The sequence below is a fragment of the Somniosus microcephalus genome, chromosome 13 (genome assembly GCF_052327205.1).
Source record: "Somniosus microcephalus isolate GS21.2 chromosome 13, FLI_Smic_1.0, whole genome shotgun sequence".
Taxonomy (NCBI): domain Eukaryota; kingdom Metazoa; phylum Chordata; class Chondrichthyes; order Squaliformes; family Somniosidae; genus Somniosus; species Somniosus microcephalus.
Genome location: NC_140999.1, coordinates 8780762 through 8808609, shown reverse-complemented (window position 1 = coordinate 8808609; position 27848 = coordinate 8780762). Strand labels below are relative to the sequence as shown.

At 50.6% G+C, this 27848-nt stretch overlaps 1 protein-coding gene across 2 annotated transcripts in view; it reads right to left on the bottom strand.

Moving 5' to 3' along the window:
- enc3 (ectodermal-neural cortex 3) overlaps window positions 1-27848 on the bottom strand; it is a 69175-nt gene that overhangs the window by 31324 nt on the left and 10003 nt on the right. Inside the window, exon 4 of one of the 2 annotated variants that reach the window (XM_086004459.1) lies at window positions 23985-26021. The exons of the other annotated variant lie outside the window; for it this stretch is intronic. Within the exon in view, the coding sequence (XP_085860585.1) occupies window positions 25793-26021 (229 nt within the window). The 3' untranslated portion in view covers window positions 23985-25792. Of the gene's footprint in view, window positions 1-23984; window positions 26022-27848 lie in introns of those variants that run through there. 2 annotated transcript variants of the gene reach the window in all.

The window sequence follows — 27848 nt, the reverse complement described above, 5'->3', positions numbered from 1 at the left end:
CGTGGCCCGCGGAAGGAGGGTCACTCTGGCTACCCGCCTCTCTTCCACGGTTTAGTTCATAAGAACATAAGAACATAAGAAATAGGAGCAGGAGTAGGCCAATCGGCCCCTCGAGCCTGCTCCACCATTCAATAAGATCATGGCTGATCTGATCCTAACCTCAAATCTACTATCACAGAACCATCTCCTGAATCTAACAGAATTAGACACACGAAATAGGAGCAGGATCAGGCTACACGGCCCCTGGGCCCGCTCCACTACCCACAGGGCCATGTCCAATCCGAACCTAGACTCATGTCCAAATTCCTGCCCGCTCCCCGTAACCCTTAATTCCCTTTACTTCTAGGAAACTGTCTATTTCTGTTTTAAATTTATGTAATGATGTAGCTTCTACAGCTTTCTGGGGCAGCATATTCCATGGACCTACCACCCTCTGAGTGAAGTAGTTCCTCCTCATCTCAGTTTTGAAAGAGCAGCCCCTTATTCTAAGACTATGCCCCCTAGTTCTAGTTTCACCCATCATCGGGAACATCCTCCCCGCATCCACCCGATCCAACCCCTTCACAATCTCATATGTTTCAATAAGATCGCCTCTCATTCTTCTGAACTCCAATGAGTAGAGTTCCAATCTACTCAACCTCTCCTCATATGTCCATCCCCTCATCCCCGGGATTAACCGAGTGAACCTTCTTTGTACTGACTCGAGAGCAAGTATGTCTTTTCTTAAGTTCATGCCCGGAAGGCCTTGGAGAGGGAGCCCACGGTGTCCAGCGGTACGCTTGAAGCCTTCTGGTGGGCACCGCAAGGCATAGCGTGTTTTATCGACACCGATAATAATGTCGTGGTTTAAATTACAATTTTATTACATAGTATTTACAGGACATTCGGCCAAACTGCTCTGTGCCGCTGTTTATGCTCCACACCAGCCTCCTCCCACCCCTCTTCATCTCGCCCTATCAGCATATCCTTCTATTCCTTCCTCCCTCGTGTGTTTATCTAGCTTTCACTTAAATGTATCTATACTATTCACCTCAACCACTCCCTGTGGTAGTGAGTTCCACATTCTCACCACTCTCTGGGTAAAGAGGTTTCTCCAGAATTCCCTATTAGATTTATTTGGTGACTATCTTATATCTATGGCCCCTAGTTCTGGACATTTAAGGAGAAGCTAGATACGTACAAGGAATAGAAGGATGTGTTGATAGGGTGAGATGAAGTAGGGTGGGAGGAGGCTCGTGTGGAGCATAAACACCGGCACAGAGCAGTTTGGCCGAATGGCCTGTTTCTGTGCTGTAAATACCATGTACCAATTTGTAATGGCTTAATTAATGTTGTTATTTGAAAGTCTCAGCCTCTTCCAAAAGCCTGGACTTAGAGTTGGTATTTTTGCCCAGAGCTCTGACACGACACTGTGAGCCGCATTTGGATTGTACGGTCTGAGCGTGTTTTTAAAATGTATTTGTTTATGGGATGTGGACGTCGCTGGCAGGGCCGGCATTTATTGCCCATCCCTAATTGCCCTTTGAGAGGGTGGAGCTGAGCCGCCTTCTTGAACCGCTGCAGTCCTTGCGGTGAAGGTGCTCCCACAGTTGCTGCCTTTGTTGTAGCGGTTTGGTACAACTGAGTGTCTCGCTGGGCCATTTACAGAGGGGCAGTTAAGAGTCAGCCACATTGCTGTGGGTCTGGAGTCACATATAGGCCAGACCGGGTAAGGACAGCAGATTTCCTTCCCCAAAGGACATTAGTGAACCAAATGGGTTTTTATAACAATCCAGTCGTTTCATGGTCACCATTACTGACTCTAGCTTTTTAATTCCAGATTTATTTAATTAACTGAATTTAAATTCCCCCAAGCTGCGATGGTGGGATTTGAACTTACGTCTAATCAAATTATTAGCCCAGGCCTACTGGATTACTCGTAGCAGTAACATAACCACTACACTACCCTACCCTACCTCTACCGTGCAGTGTACCTGATTCCCCAGGATGCATCATTATTGTTTGGACATCTTAGGGAGTTAAGGGTTAATACTCAAACTTCTTTGTATCTTGGAGCAACTAACTTTCCAATATAAGCAGGGTGGCTTTGAAGTGCCATGAGAGGAATGCATTGGCTTATCTTCTGCTTTTAGTGTCTGAGTGTCATATACGACAAATGCTTGTGCAAGGAATTAAGTGACGTCATCCATGAATGATTAAAGTGTAACTTTGATGGCTAGGGTAATAAACATAGGTAGAAGGATCCATTAACTATAGTATAGAAAGATAACGGTTAATAAACCGACTCTTCAAAGGATTTGAGAACAGTTAGGTCAGGAAGTCTTGTTTGAGTGAAGCAGCTTTGAAGTAAACTATAAACTGTTTACTGTCAGCTGTGACACACTGGGTAACACCCTCGCCTCTGAGTCTGAATGTTGTGGGATCCAGTCCCACTCCAGAGACTTGAGCACAAAAATCTAGGCTGACACTCCAGTGCAGTGCTGAGGGAGTGCCGCACTGTCAGAGGTGCCGTCTTTCAGATGAGCCATTAAATCAAGACCCCGTCTGCCCTCTCAGGTGGACGTAAAAGATCCCGTGGCCACTATTTCGAAGAAGAGCAGGGGAGAAATGCCTGTCAATGAGTCCCATTATAAATTCCTATCTGCACATTTATAATGGAAGCTGCCTAGGCAAACCTGTCACACTGGTCTGGCAAGTTTACATGGGCAATCTCCATTATAAAGGTGAACATAGTAATTTATAATGGTTAAAATGTTAAAAATAAGTGCAGGATATATGAGTTTAAAACTGGGACTGAATCACGTTGGTGCACTTTGGTCCAATTATCTCCCCGCCCTCAACCCCATTTCACCAGAAGACGACATTTGCTCGCGACTCCCTGTGAGCGATGTCACGAGAGATCAGCTCGTGGCTTACAGTAATCCCCAGAGTTTTGTTCAGTCCAGTGATGGAAGATGTGGCAACCGGTCTCTTAACTACACGATGATGCAAAAGCTAAAGTTTCTTTTTCTTTATTCATTTACAAAATGTTTTCATTGTATTTTCCGAAATACCAGATTTAAAAAAAAATGTATCTGCCCTTTAAATTTACAAAAATAATTAGCTCACCCTAATGAAATTAAAATGTACTGTTCTCTGGTTGATGAAGTCGACAACAAAATGCTGGAAAAAACATCAAATGAAGCGTCAAAAACAAGCATGTACCCTCGTCATACAGTGCACGCAACGTCTACAGCCTTGTATTTATACAGCGTCTTTAATGTAGTAAAACGTCCCAGGACGCTTCACAGGAACGATTATCAGACAAAATTTGACACCGAGCCACATAAGGAGATATTAGGACAGGTGACCAAAAGCTTGATCAGAGGTCGGTTTTAAGGAGCGTCTTAAAGGAGGAGAGAGAGAGAGGCGGAGAGGTTTAGGGAGGGAATTCCGGAGCTTAGGGCCCAGGCAGCTGAGGGCACGGCCACCAATGGTTGAGCGAAGGGATTGGGGGATGGACAACAGACCAGAATTAGAGGAGTCAAGAGATCTCGGAGGGTTGGGGGAGGTTGCAGAGATAGGGAGGGGGGGCGAGGCCGTGGAGGGATTTGAACACAAGGATGAGAATGTTAAAATCAGGGTATTGCCGGACTGGGCGCCAATGTAGGTCATAGAAACATAGAAGATAGGAGCAGGAGTCGGCCATTCGGCCCCTCGAGCCTGCTCCGCCATTTAATGAGATCATGGCTGATCATCCAAATTCAGTACCCTGTCCCTGCTTTCTCCCCATATCCCTTGATCCCTTTAGCCTTAAGAAATATATCTAACTCCTTCTTGAATATATTTAATGAATTGGCCTCAACTGCCTTCTGTGGTAGAGAATTCCACAGGTTCGCCACTCTCTGGGTGAAGAAATTCCTCCTCATCTCTGCCCTAAATGGCCTACCCCTATCCTTAGACTGTGACCCTGGTTCTGGACTCCCTGACCATTGGGAACATCCTTCCTGCATCTAGTCTGTCTAGTCCTGTTAGAATTTTATAAGTTTCAATGAGATCCCCTCTCATTCTTCTAAACTCCAGTGAATATAAGCCCAATCGACCCAATGGTCAGCGAGCACAGGGGGGGGGGTGATGGGTGAACGGGACTTGGTGCGAGTTAGGACACGGGGCAGCAGAGTTTTGGATGAGCTCCTGTTTATGGAGGGTGGGAGCTGGCCACTCCTACTGCACCATTGCCTGTTCTAACCCTACTTCCAATTCCTGCTTCCCTCGTGTGAAGTGATCTGGGATGGTTTCATGCTTTAATTGCAAGTTCTTTTCCTGTCCTAAATGCCTGTTACAACCGGGCCTCAGCACTCCTGAGCTTGGGAGGTAGAACAAGCTGTTGTTATCGTTCCTGATCACTAATGCGGATGTGATTTTCCCCTTGCCTAGTTCAGGGGTGCTGAGGCCAATTGTTCCACCGCCTCAACTGGGATCAGGGAACTCAGCAGAAAGTGAGGCTCCGAGCCTGGCTCGCGGTGTCAGCTGTGGCTCAGTGGGCAGCGCCCTCACCTCTGAGTCAGAAGGTCGTGGGTTCAAGTCCCACTCCAGGGACTTGAGCACAAAAATCCAGGCTGACACTCCCAGTGCAGTACTGAGGGACTGCCGCACTGTCAGAGGTGCTGTCTTTTGGATGAGACGTTAAACCGAGGTCCTGTCTGCTCTCTCAGGTGGATGTAAAATATCCTATGGCACTACTGCAAAGAAGAGCAGGGAGTTATCCCCGGTGTCCTGGGGCCAATATTTATCCCTCAATCAACATCACTAAAACAGATTATCTGGTCATTATCACATTTTGTGGGAGCTTGCTGTGCGCAAATTGGCTGCTGTGTTTCCTACATTACAACACTTCGAAAGTGTTTCATTGGCTGTAAAGCACTTTGGGACATCCTGAGGTTGTGAAAGGCGCTATAGAAATGCAAGTCTTTCTTTCTATCCTAAGTAACACGCTGCCTTCTGGCATTGTTGGGTTGGAGGGGTGGGGGGGAAGCACTCTGTACTTCTGGTTTTTTATCTGTTGTTAAAAATGATTACTCTAGAAGGAATCCTCCCCACTCACAGACGAGCAACCGATTTCAGTCCCCTCTTGGCTGGTGGTGGGGCCCACCGTGCTAATGTCATTAGACCGAGGTGGAGAGGGCTGTCAGAAGAGAGTCTAATGATGTTACTAATCCAAGTAATTACTGTTTGATTTGCAACCTCTTGGTGGTGCTCCATTTTAATGAGGATGCTGCATTTCGGCAGTTAGCTGTCACTGCAGATTGACTGGACACATCTGCTGTGATCCAAGCTCGTACAATCTCGTATTCATTTTCGATTAAGAGGCGCCGCACTAACACAGATGCTACATTGTTCAGAGTTGGAGTGAAGGAGTGCTCATGCCTTTTATTTAAGGTGGGGGGGTTCTTTGAATGTATTTAAATATCCTTTGCCCATTTAAGCAGCTGCTTTATTCCTCTCCAGCTTGTCTTCTCGTGGAGGTGCCGATTCCTGCTGGAGATTAGCCCTGGTACCTCACCCAGGGCAGCCTGGCGAACGAGCTTGGACAGTGAGTGTCGGCCGGCTATTCGACTGTGGAGGAGGCGTCACAGCTGAATCCGAACTTGCGCTCACCCAACAATCCCACCCCACAGCGGGAGTCGCTGGATTAACAATCAGGATTTCAACTTTGCCTAACCCCAGGTGTGCATGTAGAGTAGGTCCATTTGGTGTGTGCGAATCTGCCTTCTTTGTGTTGGCGTGTGAGTGAGCTTATTTTGTGTCAGTGGACAATTTTTTCCGCGTGTGGTCTGTTTAACTGGCTGCGCGGACCATTCAAATTTTCGCGCATGTGCAGTTATTTCCATTGAAAAGGCGATGAGCGGCCTGAGCAGGACTGCTGCGTGGCCACACAACTTAACAGGAACGATGTCGGTAGGGGTGTGAGTTGCCTGTTTTGTGTCGGTGTGTGTGTGTGAGTTGCCTGTTTTGTGTCGGTGTGTGTGTGTGAGTTGCCTGTTTTGTGTCGGTGTGTGTGTGTGAGTTGCCTGTTTTGTGTCGGTGTGTGTGTGAGTGTTGCCTGTTTTGTGTCGGTGTGTGTGTGAGTTGCCTGTTTTGTGTCGGTGTGTGTGTGAGTTGCCTGTTTTGTGTCGGTGTGTGTGTGAGTTGCCTGTTTTGTGTCGGTGTGTGTGTGAGTTGCCTGTTTTGTGTCGGTGTGTGTGTGTGAGTTGCCTGTTTTGTGTCGGTGTGTGTGTGTGTGTGAGTTGCCTGTTTTGTGTCGGTGTGTGTGTGAGTTGCCTGTTTTGTGTCGGTGTGTGTGTGAGTTGCCTGCTTTGTGTCGGTGTGTGTGTGTGTGTGTGAGCAGCGTTTTGTGTCGGTGTGTGTGTGTGAGTTGCCTGTTTTGTGTGTGTGAGTTGCCTGTTTTGTGTGTGTGTGAATTGCCTGTTTCGTGTGTGTGTGTGTGTGAGTTGCCTGTTTTGTGTCGGTGTGTGTGTGTGTGTGAGTTGCCTGTTTTGTGTCGGTGTGTGTGTGTGAGTTGCCTGTTTTGTGTCGGTGTGTGTGTGTGAGTTGCCTGTTTTGTGTCGGTGTGTGTGTGTGAGTTGCCTGCTTTGTGTCGGTGTGTGTGTGAGTTGCCTGTTTTGTGTCGGTGTGTGTGTGAGTTGCCTGCTTTGTGTCGGTGTGTGTGTGAGTTGCCTGTTTTGTGTGTGTGTGAGTTGCCTGTTTTGTGTGTGTGTGTGTGTGTGTGTGAGTTGCCTGTTTTGTGTGTGTCTGTGTGTGTGAGTTGCCTGTTTTGTGTGTGTGTGTGAGTTGCCTGTTTTGTGTCGGTGTGTGTGTGTTGCCTGTTTTGTGTGTGTGTGTGAGTTGCCTGTTTTGTGTCGGTGTGTGTGTGTTGCCTGTTTTGTGTCGTGTGTGTGTGTGTGTGTGTTTTGTGTCGGTGTGTGTGTGAGTGCCTGTTTGTTTGACTTTGCTACCTGTTCCAGTGGGTCTATTTCGGACATGGGTTTTTGAAATGGATCCCCGCCCCCTCAAAGACTCGCCCTGTGCACAATCCCAGCAGCTCAGCTTTGACCTTCCCTTTAAGGATCTGGTCCCTTGATATATTATTTTCAAATGTTAAATCTCGTCAGTTGATTGACTTGAGGAGGCGAGGAAAGCGGAAAAAGTAAAGGTCTCCCGATCACAACACAGAAACATCACATCATCAAAAAAAAACACACCAGTGTGTTGCTCAGTTAACATTATGTAAAAAGGAGGATGCTTTCTGATCTCTTAAAACTATCCAAGTGCTCTTTTTAGTGCAGTTTCTCAGTAGGAATGACTCATCCTCCCTCTGCTGGTCACAGCAACTTAATACAATTAATCAGACCCTTGATGTTGGTTCCACCATGAGACAACTTTCATTTACTGCAATTTCACCACTTCAAGGAAATGGTAAGTGGGAGATAAAAGAAAGACTTGCATTTCTATAGCACCTTTCACGACCACTGGATGTCCTGAAGCACTTTACAGCCAATGAAGTACCTCCCTCCCTCTGAACTTGCAGCAATCCATTCTCTCAGATCCAACCCCGACATTGTCATTAAACCCGCTGACCAGGGTGGTGCTGTTGTTGTTTGGCGAACCGACCTCTACCTAGTGGAAGCTGAACGCCAACTCTCCGATACCTCCTCCTACCTCCACCTGGACCATGACCCCACTACCGAAAATCAAACCACCATTTCCAAGACCGTCACTGACCTCATCTCCTCTGGAGATCTTCCCCCCACGACCACCAACCTCATAGTTCCCCAACCCCGCACAGCCCGCTTCTACCTCCTCCCCAAGATCCACAAACAGGACTGCCCTGGTAGACCCATTGTTTCAGCCTGTTCTTGCCCCACGGAACTTATCTCTTCCTATCTCGACTCTATTTTTTCTCCCCTTGTCCAGTCTCTTCCCACCTACATCCGCGACTCTTCTGACGCCCTCCGCCACTTTAAGTTTCCAGTTTCCTGGCCCCAACCGCCTCCTTTTCACTATAGACGTACAATCCCTCCACACCTCCACCCCCCACCAAGATGGCCTGAGGGCGCTCCGCTTCTTCCTTGAACAGAGGCCCAACCAGTCCACAGCCACCACCACCCTCCTCCGCCTGGCTGAACTTGTTCTCACATTGAACAACTTCTCTTTTGACTCCACTCATTTCCTCCAAATTAAAGGTGTTGCTATGGGTACCCGCATGGGTCCTAGCTATGCCTGCCTTTTCGTGGGATATGTGGAACACTCTTTGTTCCAGTCCCCTCCCTCACCTCTTTTTCCGGTACATTGATGACTGTATCGGTGCCGTTTCCTGCTCTCGCCCTGAACTAGACAATTTCATTCACTTTGCCTCCAATTTCCACCCTTCCCTCACCTTCACATGGTCCATCTCCGACTCTTCCCTTCCCTTCCTCGACTTCTCCGTCTCCATCTCTGGGGATAGGTTATTGACCAACATTCACTACAAGCCCACTGACTCCCACAGCTACCTGGACTACACTTCCTCCCACCCCGCCTCCTGTAAGGACTCTATTTCATTCTCCCAGTTTCTCCGTCTCCATCTGCTCTGACAATGCCACCTTCCACACCAGTGCTTCCGACATGTCTTCCTTTTTCCTCAACCGAGGATTCCCCTCTACCGTGGTTGACACGGACCTCGACCGTGTCCGTTCTATCTCCTGAACTTCTGCCCTCACCCCTGCCCCTCCCTCCTGGAGTCACGATAGGGTTCCCCTTGTCCTCACCTTTCACCCCACCAGCCTCCACATTCAACGGATCATCCTCCGCCATTTCCGCCACCTCCAACGTGATCCCACCACCAAACGCATCTTCCCCTCCCCTCCCCTTTCAGCATTCCGTAGGGACTGCTCCCTCCGAGACACCCTAGTCCACTCCTCTATCACCCCCAGCACCCCTTCCCCTGGCACCTTCCCGTGCAAGCGCAGGAGATGCAACACCTGCCTTTATATCTCCCCCCTTCCCACTGTCCAGGGCCCCAAACACCCCTTCCAGATGAAACAGTGATTTACTTGTACTTCTTGCAATTTAGTATACTGTATTCGCTGCTCACGATGTGGTGTCCTCTACATTGGGGAGACCAAACGCAGATTGGGTGACCGCTTTGCGGAACACCTCCGTTCAGTCCGTAAGGGTGACCCCGAGCTTCCGGTCGCCTGTCATTTCAATTCACCGCTCCACTCCCACTCAGACCTCATGCATTGTTCCACGGAAGCTCAGCGTAAGCTCGAGGAACAGCATCTCATCTTCCGATTAGGCACTTTACAGCCTTCCGGACTCAATATCGAGTTCAACAATTTCAGATCATAACCTCGGCCCTTATTATATTTTTATATATTTTTTATCCACACCTTTGGTTTGTGACTTTTCCTTTTTCTCTCTCCCGCATGGCAGCTGTCTCTCACTCTGCCAGCGCATTTCACACCTCATCTAGAGCCATCTTTTGTCTCTTTACCTGTCCTATTACCATCTCGTCTCACCTTGAATATCTCTCAATGTCTCCTCACCTCTCAGACCTTCCCTTTTGTTCTTTCACCCCCTCCCCCATTTCCCAGCCCCCAAACTGGCCTTTTAATCTGTTTCATTTCCTGCTTTTTTCTCAGTCCTGACGAAGGGTTTCGACCTGAAACATTGACTCTATTTTCTCTCCACGGATGTTGCCTGGCCTGCTGAGTTTTTCCAGCGTTTTCTGTTGTTATTTCGGATTTCCAGCATCCGCAGTATTTTGCTATCATCGAAGTACTTTTTGAAGTGTAGTCACTGTTGTAATGTAGGAAACGTGACAGACAATTTGCGCACAGCAAGCTCCCACAAACAGCAGTGTGCTAATGACCAGATAATGTTTTAGTGATGTTGATTGAGAGATAAATGTTGGCCTCAGGACACCGGGGATAACTCCCCTGCTCTTCTTCGCAATAGTGCTGTGGGATCTTTTACGTCCACCTGAGAGAACAGACGGGGCCTCGGTTTAACGTCCCATTCGAAGGACGGCACCTCCCTCAGTATTGCACTGGGAGTGTCAGCCTAGATTTTTGCACTCAAGGGTCTGAAGCCCACAACCTTCTGACTCAGAGGCGAGGATGCTATACACTGAGCCACAGCTCAGGATATAATAGGGATATGATGAACTCTAGGGGTTTAGACAAACCAAGGAACAAAGTTTGGGTGGTGTACAGATGTTATGTGAACACTGACTAAATGACTGCCTTCTCTCTATCAGTTCTTGAGTTAAACATCCTTCCTTTTACCTTCCCTCACCCATCTCCGGAAGGTGTTGCTGGTAGGAGTTGGGTTGCCAGGGGCCATTTGATGCCTTATTCAAATGGGCCGTTCTTCACATGACTGCCGATATGGCCCCTGAGCCCTGGCAACTCAGCCCCTGGCAACTCAGTCCATGGCAACTCAGTCCCTGGCAATTCAGTCCCTGAGCCCTGGCAACGCAGCCACTGGGCCCTGGTAACTCAGTCCCTGGGCCCTGGTAACTCAGTCCCTGGTAACTCAGTCCCTGGGCCCTGGTAACTCAGCCCCTGGCAACTCAGTCCATGGCAACTCAGTCCCTGGCAATTCAGTCCATGGCAACTCAGTCCCTGGCAATTCAGTCCCTGAGCCCTGGCAACGCAGCCACTGGGCCCTGGTAACTCAGCCCCTGGGCCCTGGTAACTCAGTCCCTGAGCCCTGGGAACTCAGTCCCTGGTAACTCAGCCCCTGGGCCCTGGTAACTCAGTCCCTGAGCCCCTGGTAACTCAGCCCCTGGGCCCTGGTAACTCAGTCCCTGGGCCCTGGTAACTCAGTCCCTGGGCCCTGGTAACTCAGCCCCTGGGCCCTGGTAACTCAGCCCCTGGGCCCTGGTAACTCAGCCCCTGGGCCCCTGGTAACTCAGCCACTGAGCCCTGGTAACTCAGTCCCTGGGCCCTGGTAACTCAGGCCCTGGGCCCTGGTAACTCAGTCCCTGGGCCCTGGTAACTCAGCCCCTGGGCCCTGGTAACTCAGTCCCTGGGCCCTGGTAACTCAGTCCCTGGGCCCTGGTAACTCAGTCCCTGGGCCCTGGTAACTCAGTCCCTGGGCCCTGGTAACTCAGTCCCTGGTAACTCAGCCCCTGGGCCCTGGTAACTCAGTCCCTGGGCCCTGGTAACTCAGTCCCTGGGCCCTGGTAACTCAGTCCCTGGGCCCTGGTAACTCAGCCCCTGGGCCCTGGTAACTCAGCCCCTGGGCCCTGGTAACGCAGTCCCTGGGCCCTGGTAACTCAGTCCCTGGGCCCTGGTAACTCAGTCCCTGGGCCCTGGTAACTCAGTCCCTGGGCCCTGGTAACTCAGTCCCTGGGCCCTGGTAACTCAGTCCCTGGGCCCTGGTAACTCAGTCCCTGCGCCCTGGTAACTCAGTCCCTGGGCCCTGGTAACTCAGTCCCTGGGCCCTGGTAACTCAGTCCCTGGGCCCTGGTAACTCAGTCCCTGAGCCCTGGTAACTCAGTCCCTGAGCCCTGGTAACTCAGTCCCTGGGCCCTGGTAACTCAGTCCCTGGGCCCTGGTAACTCAGTCCCTGGGCCCTGGTAACTCAGTCCCTGGTAACTCAGTCCCTGGGCCCTGGTAACTCAGTCCCTGGGCCCTGGTAACTCAGTCCCTGGGCCCTGGTAACTCAGTCCCTGGGCCCTGGTAACTCAGTCCCTGGGCCCTGGTAACTCAGTCCCTGAGCCCTGGTAACTCAGTCCCTGGGCCCTGGTAACTCAGTCCCTGGGCCCTGGTAACTCAGTCCCTGGGCCCTGGTAACTCAGTCCCTGGGCCCTGGTAACTCAGTCCCTGGGCCCTGGTAACTCAGCCCCTGGGCCCTGGTAACTCAGTCCCTGGGCCCTGGTAACTCAGTCCCTGGGCCCTGGTAACTCAGTCCCCGGGCCCTGGTAACTCAGTCCCCGGGCCCTGGTAACTCAGTCCCCGGGACCTGGTAACTCAGTCCCCGGGCCCTGGTAACTCAGTCCCCGGGCCCTGGTAACTCAGTCCCCGGGCCCTGGTAACTCAGTCCCCGGGCCCTGGTAACTCAGTCCCCGGGCCCTGGTAACTCAGTCCCTGAGCCCTGGTAACTCAGTCCCTGGGCCCTGGTAACTCAGTCCCTGAGCCCTGGTAACTCAGTCCCTGGTAACTCAGTCCCTGGGCCCTGGTAACTCAGTCCCTGAGCCCTGGTAACTCAGTCCCTGAGCTCTGGTAACTCAGTCCCTGAGCGCTGGTAACTCAGTCCCTGAGCCCTGGTAACTCAGTCCCTGGGCACTGGTAACTCAGTCCCTGAGCCCTGGTAACTCAGTCCCTGGGCCCTGGTAACTCAGTCCCTGGGCCCTGGTAACTCAGTCCCTGGGCCCTGGTAACTCAGTCCCTGGGCCCTGGTAACTCAGTCCCTGGGCCCTGGTAACTCAGTCCCTGGGCCCTGGTAACTCAGTCCCTGGGCCCTGGTAACTCAGTCCCTGGGCCCTGGTAACTCAGTCCCTGGGCCCTGGTAGCTCAGTCCCTGGGCCCTGGTAACTCAGTCCCTGGGCCCTGGTAACTCAGTCCCTGGGCCCTGGTCACTCAGTCCCTGGGCCCTGGTAACTCAGTCCCTGGGCCCTGGTAACTCAGTCCCTGGGCCCTGGTAACTCAGTCCCTGGGCCCTGGTAACTCAGCCCCTGGGCCCTGGTAACTCAGCCCCTGGGCCCTGGTAACTCAGCCCCTGGGCCCTGGTAACTCAGCCCCTGAGCCCTGGTAACTCAGTCCCTGAGCCCTGGTAACTCAGTCCCTGGGCCCTGGTAACTCAGTCCCTGAGCCCTGGTAACTCGGCCCCTGGGCCCTGGTAACTCGGTCCCTGGGCCCTGGTAACTCGGTCCCTGGGCCCTGGTAACTCGGTCCCTGGGCCCTGGTAACTCGGTCCCTGGGCCCTGGTAACTCGGTCCCTGGGCCCTGGTAACTCGGCCCCTGGGCCCTGGTAACTCGGTCCCTGGGCCCTGGTAACTCTGTCCCTGGGCCCTGGTAACTCGGTCCCTGGGCCCTGGTAACTCAGTCCCTGGGCCCTGGTAACTCAGTCCCTGAGCCCTGGTAACTCAGTCCCTGAGCCCTGGTAACTCAGTCCCTGAGCCCTGGTAACTCAGTCCCTGGGCCCTGGTAACTCAGCCCCTGGGCCCTGGTAACTCAGTCCCTGGTAACTCAGTCCCTGAGCCCTGGTAACTCAGTCCCTGAGCCCTGGTAACTCAGTCCCTGAGCCCTGGTAACTCAGTCCCTGAGCCCTGGTAACTCAGTCCCTGGGCCCTGGTAACTCAGTCCCTGGGCCCTGGTAACTCAGTCCCCGTGCCCTGGTAACTCAGTCCCTGGGCCCTGGTAACTCAGTCCCTGAGCCCTGGTAACTCAGTCCCTGAGCCCTGGTAACTCAGTCCCTGGTAACTCAGTCCCTGGGCCCTGGTAACTCAGTCCCTGAGCCCTGGTAACTCAGTCCCTGAGCCCTGGTAACTCAGTCCCTGGTAACTCAGTCTCTGAGCCCTGGTAACTCAGTCCCTGGGCCCTGGTAACTCAGTCCCTGAGCCCTGGTAACTCAGTCCCTGAGCCCTGGTAACTCAGTCCCTGGGCCCTGGTAACTCAGTCCCTGGGCCCTGGTAACTCAGTCCCTGGGCCCTGGTAACTCAGCCCCTGGGCCCTGGTAACTCAGTCCCTGGTAACTCAGTCCCTGGGCCCTGGTAACTCAGTCCCTGGGCCCTGGTAACTCAGTCCCTGAGCCCTGGTAACTCAGTCCCTGAGCCCTGGTAACTCAGTCCCTGAGCGCTGGTAACTCAGTCCCTGAGCCCTGGTAACTCAGTCCCTGGGCCCTGGTAACTCAGTCCCTGAGCCCTGGTAACTCAGTCCCTGAGCCCTGGTAACTCAGTCCCTGAGCCCTGGTAACTCAGTCCCTGGGCCCTGGTAACTCAGTCCCTGGGCCCTGGTAACTCAGTCCCTGGGCCCTGGTAACTCAGTCCCTGGGCCCTGGTCACTCAGTCCCTGGGCCCTGGTCACTCAGTCCCTGGGCCCTGGTAACTCAGTCCCTGGGCCCTGGTAACTCAGTCCCTGGGCCCTGGTAACTCAGTCCCTGGGCCCTGGTAACTCAGTCCCTGGGCCCTGGTAACTCAGCCCCTGGGCCCTGGTAACTCAGCCCCTGGGCCCTGGTAACTCAGCCCCTGGGCCCTGGTAACTCAGCCCCTGGGCCCTGGTAACTCAGCCCCTGGGCCCTGGTAACTCAGTCCCTGGGCCCTGGTAACTCAGTCCCTGGGCCCTGGTAACTCAGTCCCTGGGCCCTGGTAACTCAGTCCCTGGGCCCTGGTAACTCAGCCCCTGGGCCCTGGTAACTCAGCCCCTGGGCCCTGGTAACTCGGTCCCTGGGCCCTGGTAACTCGGTCCCTGGGCCCTGGTAACTCAGTCCCTGGGCCCTGGTAACTCAGCCCCTGGGCCCTGGTAATTCAGTCCCTGAGCCCTGGTAACTCAGTCCCTGGTAACTCAGTCCCTGGGCCCTGGTAACTCAGCCCCTGGGCCCTGGTAACTCAGCCCCTGGGCCCTGGTAACTCAGCCCCTGGGCCCTGGTAACTCAGCCCCTGGGCCCTGGTAACTCAGTCCCTGGGCCCTGGTAACTCAGTCCCTGGGCCCTGGTAACTCAGTCCCTGGGCCCTGGTAACTCAGCCCCTGGGCCCTGGTAACTCGGTCCCTGGGCCCTGGTAACTCAGTCCCTGGGCCCTGGTAACTCAGCCCCTGGGCCCTGGTAATTCAGTCCCTGAGCCCTGGTAACTCAGTCCCTGGTAACTCAGTCCCTGGGCCCTGGTAACTCAGTCCCTGAGCCCTGGTAACTCAGTCCCTGGTAACTCAGTCTCTGAGCCCTGGTAACTCAGTCCCTGGGCCCTGGTAACTCAGTCCCTGAGCCCTGGTAACTCAGTCCCTGAGCCCTGGTAACTCAGTCCCTGGGCCCTGGTAACTCAGTCCCTGGGCCCTGGTAACTCAGTCCCTGAGCCCTGGTAACTCAGTCCCTGAGCCCTGGTAACTCAGTCCCTGGGCCCTGGTAACTCAGTCCCTGGGCCCTGGTAACTCAGTCCCTGGGCCCTGGTAACTCAGTCCCTGGGCCCTGGTAACTCAGTCCCTGGGCCCTGGTAACTCAGTCCCTGGGCCCTGGTAACTCAGTCCCTGGGCCCTGGTAACTCAGTCCCTGGGCCCTGGTAACTCAGTCCCTGGGCCCTGGTAACTCAGTCCCTGGGCCCTGGTAACTCAGTCCCTGGGCCCTGGTAACTCAGTCCCTGGGCCCTGGTAACTCAGTCCCTGGGCCCTGGTAACTCAGTCCCTGAGCCCTGGTAACTCAGTCCCTGAGCCCTGGTAACTCAGTCCCTTGGCCCTGGTAACTCAGTCCCTGAGCCCTGGTAACTCAGTCCCTGGGCCCTGGTAACTCAGTCCCTGGGCCCTGGTAACTCAGTCCCTGGGCCCTGGTAACTCAGTCCCTGGGCCCTGGTAACTCAGTCCCTGGGCCCTGGTAACTCAGTCCCTGGTAACTCAGTCCCTGGGCCCTGGTAACTCAGTCCCTGGGCCCTGGTAACTCAGTCCCTGGGCCCTGGTAACTCAGTCCCTGGGCCCTGGTAACTCAGTCCCTGGGCCCTGGTAACTCAGTCCCTGGGCCCTGGTAACTCAGTCCCTGGGCCCTGGTAACTCAGTCCCTGGGCCCTGGTAACTCAGTCCCTGGGCCCTGGTATCTCAGTCCCTGGGCCCTGGTAACTCAGTCCCTGGGCCCTGGTAACTCAGTCCCTGAGCCCTGGTAACTCAGTCCCTGGGCCCTGGTAACTCAGTCCCTGAGCCCTGGTAACTCAGTCCCTGAGCCCTGGTAACTCAGTCCTACTCGCACTTATAGTTCTTATTTGCTGGTTTGTCGGGATCGAATTCCATGGGCCTGGAGGTTTTGAAAGAAATGCTCTTCACTTTTTTTTGCCTCCTCGCGTAGATAAATCCTAAATCCGAACTCGCAATATCGGTTAGTATCAGATACCTGAGGTAGCTGCAAAATTAATGGGTGTATTGAGTCAATCTTTATAGGTGGCTCCTGAGGCTCCATGGTGTAAACCAATGCCAGCTATTCAACTCTGGAGGGCATCAACAGCAACCCCAATCCTGTTCCCAACCCATGTATGCGCATGTTCCAGCTGCTGGAGAAAGATTGAGAGGATATTTCCTCTCCAGGTCCCAGGGGTGAGTTATTATTATTATCTGGAGTGTTAGCCGTGGCTCAGTGGGCAGCACTCTCGCCTCTGAGTCAGAAGGTTGTGGGTTCAAGTCGTACTTCATGAGACTTGAGTTCAAAAACCTAGGCTGACACTCCCAGTGCAGTACTGAGGGAGTGCTGCACTGTTGGAGGTGCCGTCTTTCGGATGAGACTTTAAACCGAGGCCCCTCTCAGGTGGATGTTACCATGGAACTATTTCGGAGAAGAGCAGGGGAGTTATCCCTGGTTTCAATATTTATCCCTCAATCAACATAATTAAAAAACAGATTATCCGGTCATTATCACATTGCTGTTTGTGGGAGCTTGCTGTGCAAAACTTGCTGCCGCGTTTCCCACATTACCAGTGACTACACTTCAAAAAGTATTTCATTGACTGTAAAGCGCTTTGGGACTTCCCGAGGTCATGAAAGGCGCTATAAAAATAAAGAAAGACTTGCATTTATATAGCACCTTTCACGACCATAAGAACTAGGAACAGGCGGCCATTTGGCCCCTCAAGCCTGCGTCGCCATTCAATAAGATCATGGTTGATCTTTTATGTCCACCCGAGAGAGCAGACAGGGCCTCGGTTTAACATCCCATCCGAAAGACGGCACCTAAGACAGTGCAGCACTCCCATGTCAGCTTAGAATTTTGTGCTCACGTCTTTGGTGGGGACTTGAACCCACAGCCTTCTGACTCGGAGGCGAGGTTGCTACCCACTGAGCCACAGCTGACACAAATGCAAAGCTTTCTTTTGGAATGCACTGCCTGTGGTGGATGCAGATTCAATAGTAACTTTCAAAAGGATAATTGGATCTATAGTTGAAACAGAAACATTTGCAGGGCCCTGGGGAAAGAGCAGCGGGAGTGGGAGAAGTTGGATAGCTCTTTCAAAGAGCCAGCACAGGCATGAATGGGCCGAATGGCCTCCTTCTGTGCTGTATAATTCTATGAAATGACAGCGTCCCGACCTTAACCCTGGCTCAGCACAGACCAGGGATCCAATGCAAGACTTTCCTGGTCCGTATGGTTCTGTTCAGACTGGGTGTTGAAGTCGGGCTTCTCTTATGATGCAGCCACACACAGCGGGATACGATAAAAAGACTTAAGTTTACGTTCTAAAAAAACAGAATTCGTAGAATCCCACAGCACGAGAGGCGGCCATTCGGCCCATCGTGCCAGCTCTTTGAAAGAGCCATCCAATTCCTTCCACTCCTCCCCGCTCTTTCCAAATGGCCCTGCAGATTTTTTCCATTTCTGGCAGACTGCCTAAGATTTTCCGATATTACCATTACCTCACTGCTGATCTGTTTTCGGAAAATCTAGACTCGTGTGGATACCTGACAGTGTTTACAAGGCAGTAATCTCATGGGGTGGAGGGGGTTTAGATATAATTTACAGCAATTTCAAAGCTCAAGGAGCTTTTACTTGGGAGATTAGATTGCATCTTTGCAATGAGTCCCGCGTGTCTGCTGAGTTTATAACAGTGTATATGTACCGTGCAGATTAAGCACTGTATTGTTCTGGGTTTTTTAAATACCCCTTTAAAAGATCTAGTTTAAAATAACTAGATAATTTTATAATTAAGCCTATTGATTTTTTTGGATTTATTCCATTACCACCACCCACCTAATGATAAATTTCAAAATTAGCGAGGATGAGGATGCCAGGTAAATGAGGGTTAGTACCGGGTAAGATGCAGTTCTTACCAGTTAAATCTGTGTCCTCTGGTTACCGACCCACCTGCCAGTGGAAACAGTTTCACCTTATTTACTCGATCAAAACCCTCCATAATTTTGAACACCACTATTAAATCTTCCCATAACCTTCGCTGCTCCAAGGAGAACAATCCCAGCTTCTCTAGTCTCCCCACAATCCCAGCTTCTCTAGTCTCCCCACAGAACTGAAGTCCCTCATACCAAGACTTCAAAAAAAATTAATTCATGGGATGTGGGCGTTGCTGGCAAGGTCAGCATTTATTGCCCATCCCTAATTGCCCTTGAGAAGGTGGTGGTGAGCCGCCTTCTTCAACCGCTGCAGTCCGTGTGGTGAAGGTGCTCCCACAGTGCTGTTAGGGAGTACCAGGATTTCGACCCAGCGATGATGAAAGAACAGCGATATATTTCCAAGTCAGGATGGACCGAAGACTGAAATCAGGCAGAGGTGAATTGCAAGGGTCCTGATAGAAACATAGATGTTAGGAGCAGGAGTAGGCCATTCGGCCCCTCGAGCCTGCTCTGCCATTCAATGAGATCATGGCTGATCATCCAAACTCAGTACCCTGTCCCTGCCTTCTCCCCATATCCCTTGATCCCTTTAGCCTTAAGAAATATATCTAACTCCTTCTTGAATATATTTAATGAATTGGCCTCAACTGCCTTCTGTGGTAGAGAATTCCACAGGTTCACCACTCTCTGGGTGAAGAAATTCCTCCTCATCTCTGCCCTAAATGGCTTACCCCTTATCCTTAGACTGTGACCCCTGGTTCTGGACTCCCCCGCCATCGGGAACATCCTTCCTGCATCTAGTCTGTCCAGTCCTGTTAAAATTTTATAAGTGTCAATGAGATCCCCTCTCATTCTTCTAAACTCCAGCGAGTATAAGCCCAATCGACCCAATCTCTCCTCATACGTCATTCCTGCCATCCCAGGTATCAGTCTGGTAAATCTTCGCTGCACTCCCTCCATGGCCAGAACATCCTTCCACAGATAAGGTGACCAAAACTGCACACAATACTCAAGGTGTGGTCTCACCAAGGCCCTGTACAACTGCAGCAAGACATCCTTGTTCCTGTACTCAAACCCTCTCGCTGCGAAGGCCAACATACCATTTGCCTTCTTAACCGCCTGCTGCACCTGCATGCTTACCTTCAGCGACTGGTGCACAAGGACACCCAGGTCTCTTTGCACTTCCTCTTCTCCCAATCTATTGCCATTCAGATAATAATCTGCCTTCCTGTTTTTGCCACCAAAGTGGATAACCTCACATTTATCCATGTTATATTGCATCTGCCATGCTTCTGCCCAATCACCCAACCTGTCCAAATCATCCTGGAGTTTCTCGGCATCCTCCTCACAACTCACAATCCCACCTAGTTTCGTGTCGTCAGCAAACTTGGAAATATTACATTTGGTTCCCTCATCCAAATCATTGATATATATTGTGAATAGCTGGGGCTGAAGGACCGATCCCTGCGGTACCCCACTAGTCACTGCCTGCCACTCAGAAAAAGACCCGTTTATTCCAACTCTTTGCTTTCTGTCTGCCAACCAGTCAAGTCAATACCTTGCCCCCAATCCCATGTGCCTTAACTTTACACGCTAATCTCTTATGTGGGACCTTATCGAAAGCCTTCTGAAAGTCCAAATACACCACATCCACTGGTTCTCCCTTCTATTTTACCAGTTACATCCTCAAAAAATTCCAGTAGATTAGTCAAGCACGATTTACCTTTTGTAAATCCATGTTGACTTTGTCCGATCCTGTCATTGTTTTCCAAGTGCTCTGCTATTACATCTTTTATAATGGACTCTAGCATTTTCCCCACTACCGATGTCAGGCTTACCGGTCTGTAATTCCCCATTTTTTCTCTACCACCTTTTTTGAATAGTGGGGTAACATTAGCTACCCTCCAATCCATGGGTACTGTTCCAGATTCCATCGAATGTTGGAAGATGATCAGCAATGCATCTACTATTTCTAGGGCCACTTCCTTAAGTACACTAGGATGTAGATTATCAGGCCCTGGGGATATATCGGCCTTCAATCCCATCAATTTCCCTAACACCATTTCCCTACAAATACTGATTTCTTTCAGTTCCTCCCTTTCATCAGACCCTATGTTCCCCGACGTCTCTGGGAGGTTATTTTTGTCCTCCTTTGTGAAGACAGAACCAAAATATGTATTTAATTGGTCTGCCATTTCTTTGTTCCCCATTATAAATTCCCCTGATTCTGACTGCAAGGGACCTAAGCTTGACTTCACCAATCTATAAAAGCTTTTAGTCAGTTTTTATGTTCCCTGCAAGCTTACTCTCATATTCTATTTTCCCCTTCTTAATTAATCCCTTTGTCCTCCTTTGTTGAATCCTAAACTGCTCCCAATCCTCAGGTTTACTGCTTTTTCTGGCCAATTTATATGTCCTCTCCTTGGATCTTATGCTATCCCTAATTTCCCTTGTTAGCCACGGTTGAGTCACCTTTTTTGTTTTATTTTTATGCCAAACTGGAATGAACAAATTCTGTAGTTCATCCATGCGGTCTTTAAATCTAACGAATTAAAAAAAAAAAGGTTGTGGAGGAAGGATGGGCTTAGTTCCTTCAGGAAAGAGACACTGAGGTGCCAATAAATGAGGTTTATAAAGAGAACCGAAGACATTGATCCAGACAAGGTGTTCACTTATGGCAAAGGATTCAAATACCAGGGAACAGGAGTTAGAGGAAGCTGGGAGTAGCAAAAGACATCAGGTGATAGTATTTTCACCCAAAGGGGAGTCATGGAATATGTTACCAGGGAAGGACATTGTACAGAGTGTAAAAATAGGCTTGAGCAGTTTCTGGACACACAGAGGAGATATGGTGAGAAAGGGACAGGATTTAATGACCTTTTCTTGGTCCCTAGAAATTGGTATAGTACAGGTACTAAGATTTTTCAACTAATTTCGCTTTTTGCAGTTAGTTGGTCAATTTTTGGACACTAAAGGGAATGAAGGAATACGGAGATCAGGCGGGAAAGTGGAGTTGAAGTCGAAGATCAGCCATGATCTCATTGAATGGCGGAGCAGGCTCGAGGGGCCGCATGGCCTGCACCTGCACCTATTTCTTATGTTCTTTTTCGGGTACATTGTTACGATAGCTCAGCAACCTATTACAGTATTCACATCTGTGTGCTTAACTTGAGCCCTTTACAACTCAAGCTATGCAACAAACCTCACACACCTCAAGCAAAGGTAAATTTTATCAGAACATTCTGACTTGGAAATTGTTTGGGTAGAACACCAGCCACTGTGCCCGAAACAAACAAAATCTTAAGCTTTTGGCTAGTTTTTGGTAAACTGGCACTGAAACAATTTGTTTTAAAGGGCCACCGTCTCTGTGAGAAAGAACATCGCTCACCACAGGACCACAAGAGACCATTGTGCCTCGTGTTCCAATCCCTCCATGGCCTCGCACCCCTCCCTATCTCTGTAACCTCCTCCAGCCCTGCAACCACTCCGAGATCTCCGCGCTCCTCCAATTCTGGCCTCCTGCACATCCCCGATTTCCATTGCTCCACCATTGGTGGCCGTGCCTTCAGCTGCCTGGGTCCTGAGCTCTGGAATTCCCTCCCTAAACCTCTCCGCCTTTTAGACGCTCCTTAAAACCCACCACTTTGACCAAACTTTTGGTCACCTGTCCTAATTCTCTTATTTTGTCTGATTTACGTTCCTGCGAAGTGCCTTGGGCTGTTTCACTGTGTTAAAGGCGCTATATAAATACAAGTTGTTGTTGCTGGATCAACCAGTCAGTCTCAAAGTTGGAAAAACATCATATGCACACTCTCTTTTATAGCCTTCTCTACCAAATATCTACCAGGATCCCTCCTGAATTTGCCGACGCTAATCACGGTTCCGTATATTCAACACCCACTGTGTGTATCCAAACTGCCCCTTCACCTCCCCATCCCCGAGCTTGAGATTATGCCCTGGTTACAGAGATTGTGGTTATGTAACACTACTTTCCTAGATTAATTCTTGAGATGTGGGCATCGCTGGCAAGGCCAGCATTTATTGTCCGTCCCTAGTCTGATACAACAGAGTGGCTTGCTAGGCCACTTCAACAACCACCACCTAGATTTATATAGCGCCTTTAACAAAACGTCCCAAGGCGCTTCACAGGAGTGGTAGCGAAAAAATTTTTTTTGACACTGAGCCATATAAGGAGATGCTAGGGCAGATGACCAAAGGCTTGGTCAGGGAGGTAGGCTTTAAAGGAGGAGAGGGAGGGCGAGGGAAATACCATAGCTCAAGACCTAGGCAGCTGAAGGCACGCTCAGAGGCCAGTTAAGAGCCAACCACGTTAGTGTGGGGGGACTGGAGTCACGTGTAAGCCCAGACCAGATAAGAACGGTAATGTCCATCCCTAAAGGGACATTTGTGAACCAGCTGGGTTTATAACCACAATCCGACAGCTTCATGGTCACTTTTGTTTAGTTTTACATAGACCAGCGTTTTTATTATTAGATTTTTTTTCCCCTCCTCAACCGCCTTGAACTCATGTTCGCTGGATTACTAGTCCAGTAATATAACCGCTACACTACCGCAGTCATGTATTCAATTTATCCACGCCTGTGGCATCTCAATAAGCTCTCCCTCGACACTTCCTTTTTCAAGCCTTTTTGTTTGAGGGCGAACAAGGCTTTATTTCAGTCAGGATATATAGTTGCCATGGCAATGCGTTGGCAGAATTCACAGCACTGCATCACGTTTGTAAATAAAGCCAGCACAAAGCTCCACGATGAAGGCGCCCCTTTAAAACCTGCAGTAAAAACTCTGGGGGCCTCTTGGAGATGCAGCAACAAAGGAGAAATACACAGAGGCAGCTTTTTCTCTTTTCAGACGCTGCCTATTTCCAGTGTTCTCTGTTTTTTATTTCAGCAGCGCTGCCGCACATTCGCAGGTCGCGTTTTAGAAGCGATACTCAGTCGGAAACCTGTGAACCTGCTTTTATATTCTTCTGCCGGGGTCTATATAGTTTGAGACTCCCGCAGAAACACCGAAGGCAACTTCCCACGTTCGAAAATGAAAGAAAAGCTTGGATTTCTATAGTGGCTTTCACAACCTCAGGTCGTCCCAAAGCGCTTCACAGCCAATGAAGTACTTTTTGAAGTGGAGTCACTGTTGTATTGTAGGAAACAGTCGTGTAGTGGTAATCACTGGTCTAGTAATCCAGGAGTCTGGACTAATGATCCAGAGAGACGAGTTCAAATCCCACCACGGCAGTTTGTGAATTTAAATTCAGCGAATTAAATAAATCTGGATCAAAAAGCTAGTATCAGTGATGGTGACCATGAAACTACCGGATTGTCATAAAAACCCATCTGGTTCACCGTTAGGGAAGGAAATCTGCTGTCCTTACCCGGTCTGGCCGAGATGTGACTCCAGGCCCACAGCAATGTGGTTGACTCTTAACTGCCCTCTGAAATGGCCCAGCGAGACACTCAGTTGTAACAAAGCACTACAAAATGTATAATGAGAATTAAACCGGACGGACTACCCGGGATCGACCTAGGCATCGGATTCGGCCCTCCCTAACAGCGCTGTGGGAGCACCTTCACCACACGGGACTGCAGCGGTTCAAGGCGGCGGCTCACCACCACCTCCTCAAGGGCGACTGGCGATGGGCAATATCTTCTATGTTTCTATAGATATATTTCTTAATGCTAAAGGGATCAAGGGATATGGGGAGAAGGCAGGGACAGGGTACTGAGTTTGGATGATCAGCCATGATCGCATTGAATGGCAGAGCAGGCTCGAGGGGCCGAATGGCCTACTCCAGCTTCTATGTTTCTATGTTTCTATAAATGCCAGTCTCGCCAGCGACGCCCACATGAATGAATAAATTTTAAAAAAAAATTTCTTTAGTGGAAAACATACAACTTTAATTTCTACAGCCTACTAATAATTTAGAGAAAATTGAGGGCACAAAGCTTTATAATCAGAATCAAAAAATCGCAAACAAAAGAGAAAAAGTGAAACCTGAAATAAGAATGTTTTTATTGGAAAAAAATGCATTTGGATTTTTTAATTCTCTGAAACACTTTTCTTTACGCTGTAGGTTAGATTTCAGTTCATCTGTTATCATTTTACACATTTGTTGAGCGAGTAATGTTATTTCTGTTGCTGTGTTCCAGTAACATTAAACATTTTCTGCAATGGTAGCTCTGTCTGTCTACGGGCACTTGTCTTTTGTAAGTTAGGACGGAGGTGGGGAGGGGCGGGGGGTCTCCCTGGGAGACTGTCCCCTGCACAGAAACAATGAGCGACGGCACACAACTGGGTTCGGCTTGAGTAATTAAAAAATATATAAACCTGGAGATAAATGACATGCTGCTATTTAACCCAGTGTCACCCTTTTAAACGCAAGGTTTCAGTGTTTGGGTTTCCGTGGGGTACAAACCACTTCACAACACCGACAAACGGCATTTAGTGAAGCCAAGTTACGGCATCCGAAAGTTCCCCAGTTTTTTTATTTTGACCCGATATTTAACCCTGCTTTTCTTCCCAGAAGCGGAGAATCATGTCGGGAGGGCCTGTGGTAGCCGTTCTCCGCTGGTCTGCCGAGACTCGGGAGTGGTGAAACGGAAGACTTCGCAGCCGAGCCCGGCCTCCACCTCGCCCGAAGCCCACACACACACACACATGCACATTCCCAGCAAGGACAGTGGCCAAGAGCAGCTCCCTCCCTGATCGATTATTCCGCTCTCTAGCTCACTGAGGCCATTTGTAGGGCCCCCACCCCGGCGCGGAGGTTGGCTAACTCAGTACAGACCTGAGGTCGAATCCTGGGCCTGTGCTGGTGCAAAGTCTTACCCTCTAGGTCACGGGGAAAGCCCGTAACCCACACATTTCTTCACGATCGTTCCCGCAAGCAGGTAAGCGGTGTAAAGGGAACTTCCTCGACACTTGCTCGGAGTAAAAACAAAAAAATGGGAGAGTGGGACTAATTGGAGAGCTCTTTCAGAGAGCCGGCACAGGCACGATGGGCCAAATGGCCTCCTTCTGCGCTGTAAGATTCTATGGTAAAGGGTGGGGGCGGGAGATTGCTAATCTGGGTCCAAAATTCAGACGTATTTGAGCTTGGCCAGTTCGGTAGAATGGAAGCGAAGCGGTGCCTTGTTAGGCAGACACGGTGGCATAGTGGTTAGCACTGTTGCCTCACAGCACCAGGGACCCGGGTTCGAATCCGGCCTCGGGCGACTGTCTGTGTGGAGTTTGCACATTCTCCCCGTGTTTGCGTGGGTTTCCTCCGGGTGCTCCAGTTTCCTCCCACAGTCCAAAGATGTGCGGGTTAGGTTGATTGGCTATGATAAATTGACCCTTAGTGTTAGGGGGATTAAATATGTGGGGTTACGGGGATAGGGTGGGATATGTGTTGGTGTAGGGGTTACGGGGATCGGGTGGGATATGTGTCGGTGCAGGCTCGATGGGCCGAAATGGCCTCTATCTGCACTGTGGGGTTTCTGTGATTTCTGTGATAGTGTCAGGCCGGTTGATGACAATCTTGGGGACAGGGCCGAGGTTTCGCCGGGATAAAGTCACGAAGCTCTAGCTCCGCCTCGGCGGCTGAGGTCCAGCAGGGGGTGGGGTGGGTGCGGTGATATGAAGCCGCAGGCGGCCCTTTGATCGTGCGGAGACGGCTCCCACACACACCCCCCCCCCCGTCCCGAAAAAAACAACAGCCAACGACCTCCCGTCACCGAACACAGCCACAAAACGAATCGGCATCACGTGAAACCGCCGGCCAAGGTGCCAGATTACCGGGTCAAAGTCACGTGGCCCTCCTCTCACGGGTCCTTGGCACCGTTGCATCCGAAGGACATTTGGTAGAGACCTATCACCGAAGAAACCGTCCCCATTAGTCCGACCAGCCACTCGGGGAACTTCCCTGCCCATAAGAAGCCGGGCGGCATCCAGTGGACAGCGTTTGTCAGGTCAGCCAGGCTGCTGACGATGTTGAGAACTTCCGCTCGCATCCGCATTCGGTACGTCCTTCTGCTCAAACTGTTCGATTCTCTAGGAGGTGACATTTATTTTTTTAAATAGCATTAGTAGGACAGTGCCTGCTGACATCTGTAAACACATAGAAATTACAGCACAGAAACAGGCCATTCGGCCCAACTGGTCCGTGCCGGTGTTTATGCTCCACACCAGCCTCCTCCCACCCCTCTTCATCTTGCCTCAGCTCATCTGCTGCTGAAACCCTCATCCATGCCTTTGTTGCCTCTAGGCTTGACTATTCCAACGCACTCCTGGACAGCCACCCTACATAAACTGGTGCTCATCAAAAACTCTGCTGCCCGTACTCTAACTCGCACCAAGTCCCGTTCTCCCATCACCCCCTGTGCTCGCTGACCTACATTGGCTCCCAGTCCGGCAACGCCTCGATCTTAAAATCCTGATCCATGTTTTCAAATCCCTCCATGGCCTCGCCCCCTCCCTATCTCTGTAACCTCCTCCAGCCCTACACCCCTCCGAGATCTCTGCGCTCCTCCAATTCTGGACTCTTGAGCATCCTGGATTTTAATCGCTCCACCATTGGCGGCCGTGCCTGCAGCTGCCTGGGCCCTAAGCTCTGGAATTCCCTCCCTAAACCTCTCGGCCTCTCTCGCCTCCTTTAAGACGCTCCTTAAAACCGATCTCTTTGACCAGGCTTTTGGTCACCTGCCCTAATATCCTTATGTGGCTCGGTGTCAATAATGTTTTAATGATATCGCTCTTATTAAGCGCCTTGCTGTGTTAAATGTGCTCTATAAATGTACAGTGTTGTTGTTGTAACCCTATCAGCATATCCTCTATTCCTTTCTCCCTCGTGTGTTTATCGAGCTTCCCCTTAAATGCATCTCTGCTATTCGCCTCAACCACTCCCTGTGGTAGCGAGTTCCACATTCTCACCACTCTCTGGATAAAGGGGTTTCTCCTGAATTGGCTTTATTAGTGACTATTTTATATTTAGATCATGGCTGATCTGTACCTTAACTCCATCTACCTGCCTTTGCTGCACACCCTCACCCAACAAAAAACCTCAGTCCTGAAAGCTCCACTTGTCCCCCAGCATCCCCAGCAATGTTCCCTGTAAGCATGGTATTCTGAATGGCCCGTGCAGCCCCTTAAGGGGGTCGCGCGGCACCAATTTTTTTTTACAGGAAACATTGATCCACAGCCGTTGAGGGTGGGGGGGTGGGGGAAAGAGTTCCAGATTTCCACCATCCTTTGTGTGAAGAGGTGCCAAGATGCAAGACAGCATATAAACGGTGTACATCCAGTGAGCGAGGCACCTGGCTTAGTGCCAAACCACAGAAGACTAATGCAATTTGTATACATCCCTGCCAGCAAAGCTTTTATGCTGTCTGGTTTACAATGCCCTGCGGACCTCAGTAATTGGCCGGCATGTGTTGAAAGCACTCAGACGAGGGAGTATTTATCAAGTTCTTTGTGGGGCAGCACGTAAGAAATAGGAGCAGGAGTCGGCCGTACGGCCCCTCGAACCTGCTCCGCCATTCAATAAGATCATGGCTGATCTTTAACCTCAACTCCACTTTTCTACCCTGTCCCCGTATCCCTTGATTCCCCTAGAGTCCATATATCTATCTATCTCAGCCTTGAATATACTCAAAGATTCAGCATCCACAGCCCTCTGGGGCAGAGAATTCCAAAGATTCACAACCCTCAGTGAAGAAATTCCTCCTCATCTCTTTCTGAAATGGCCGACCCCTTATCCTGAGACTCTGCCCCCTAGTTCTAGACTCTCCAGCCAGGGGAAACAACCTCTCAGCATCTACCCTGTCAATCCCCCTCAGAATCTTGTATGTTTCAATGAGATCATCTCTCATTCTTCTAAAC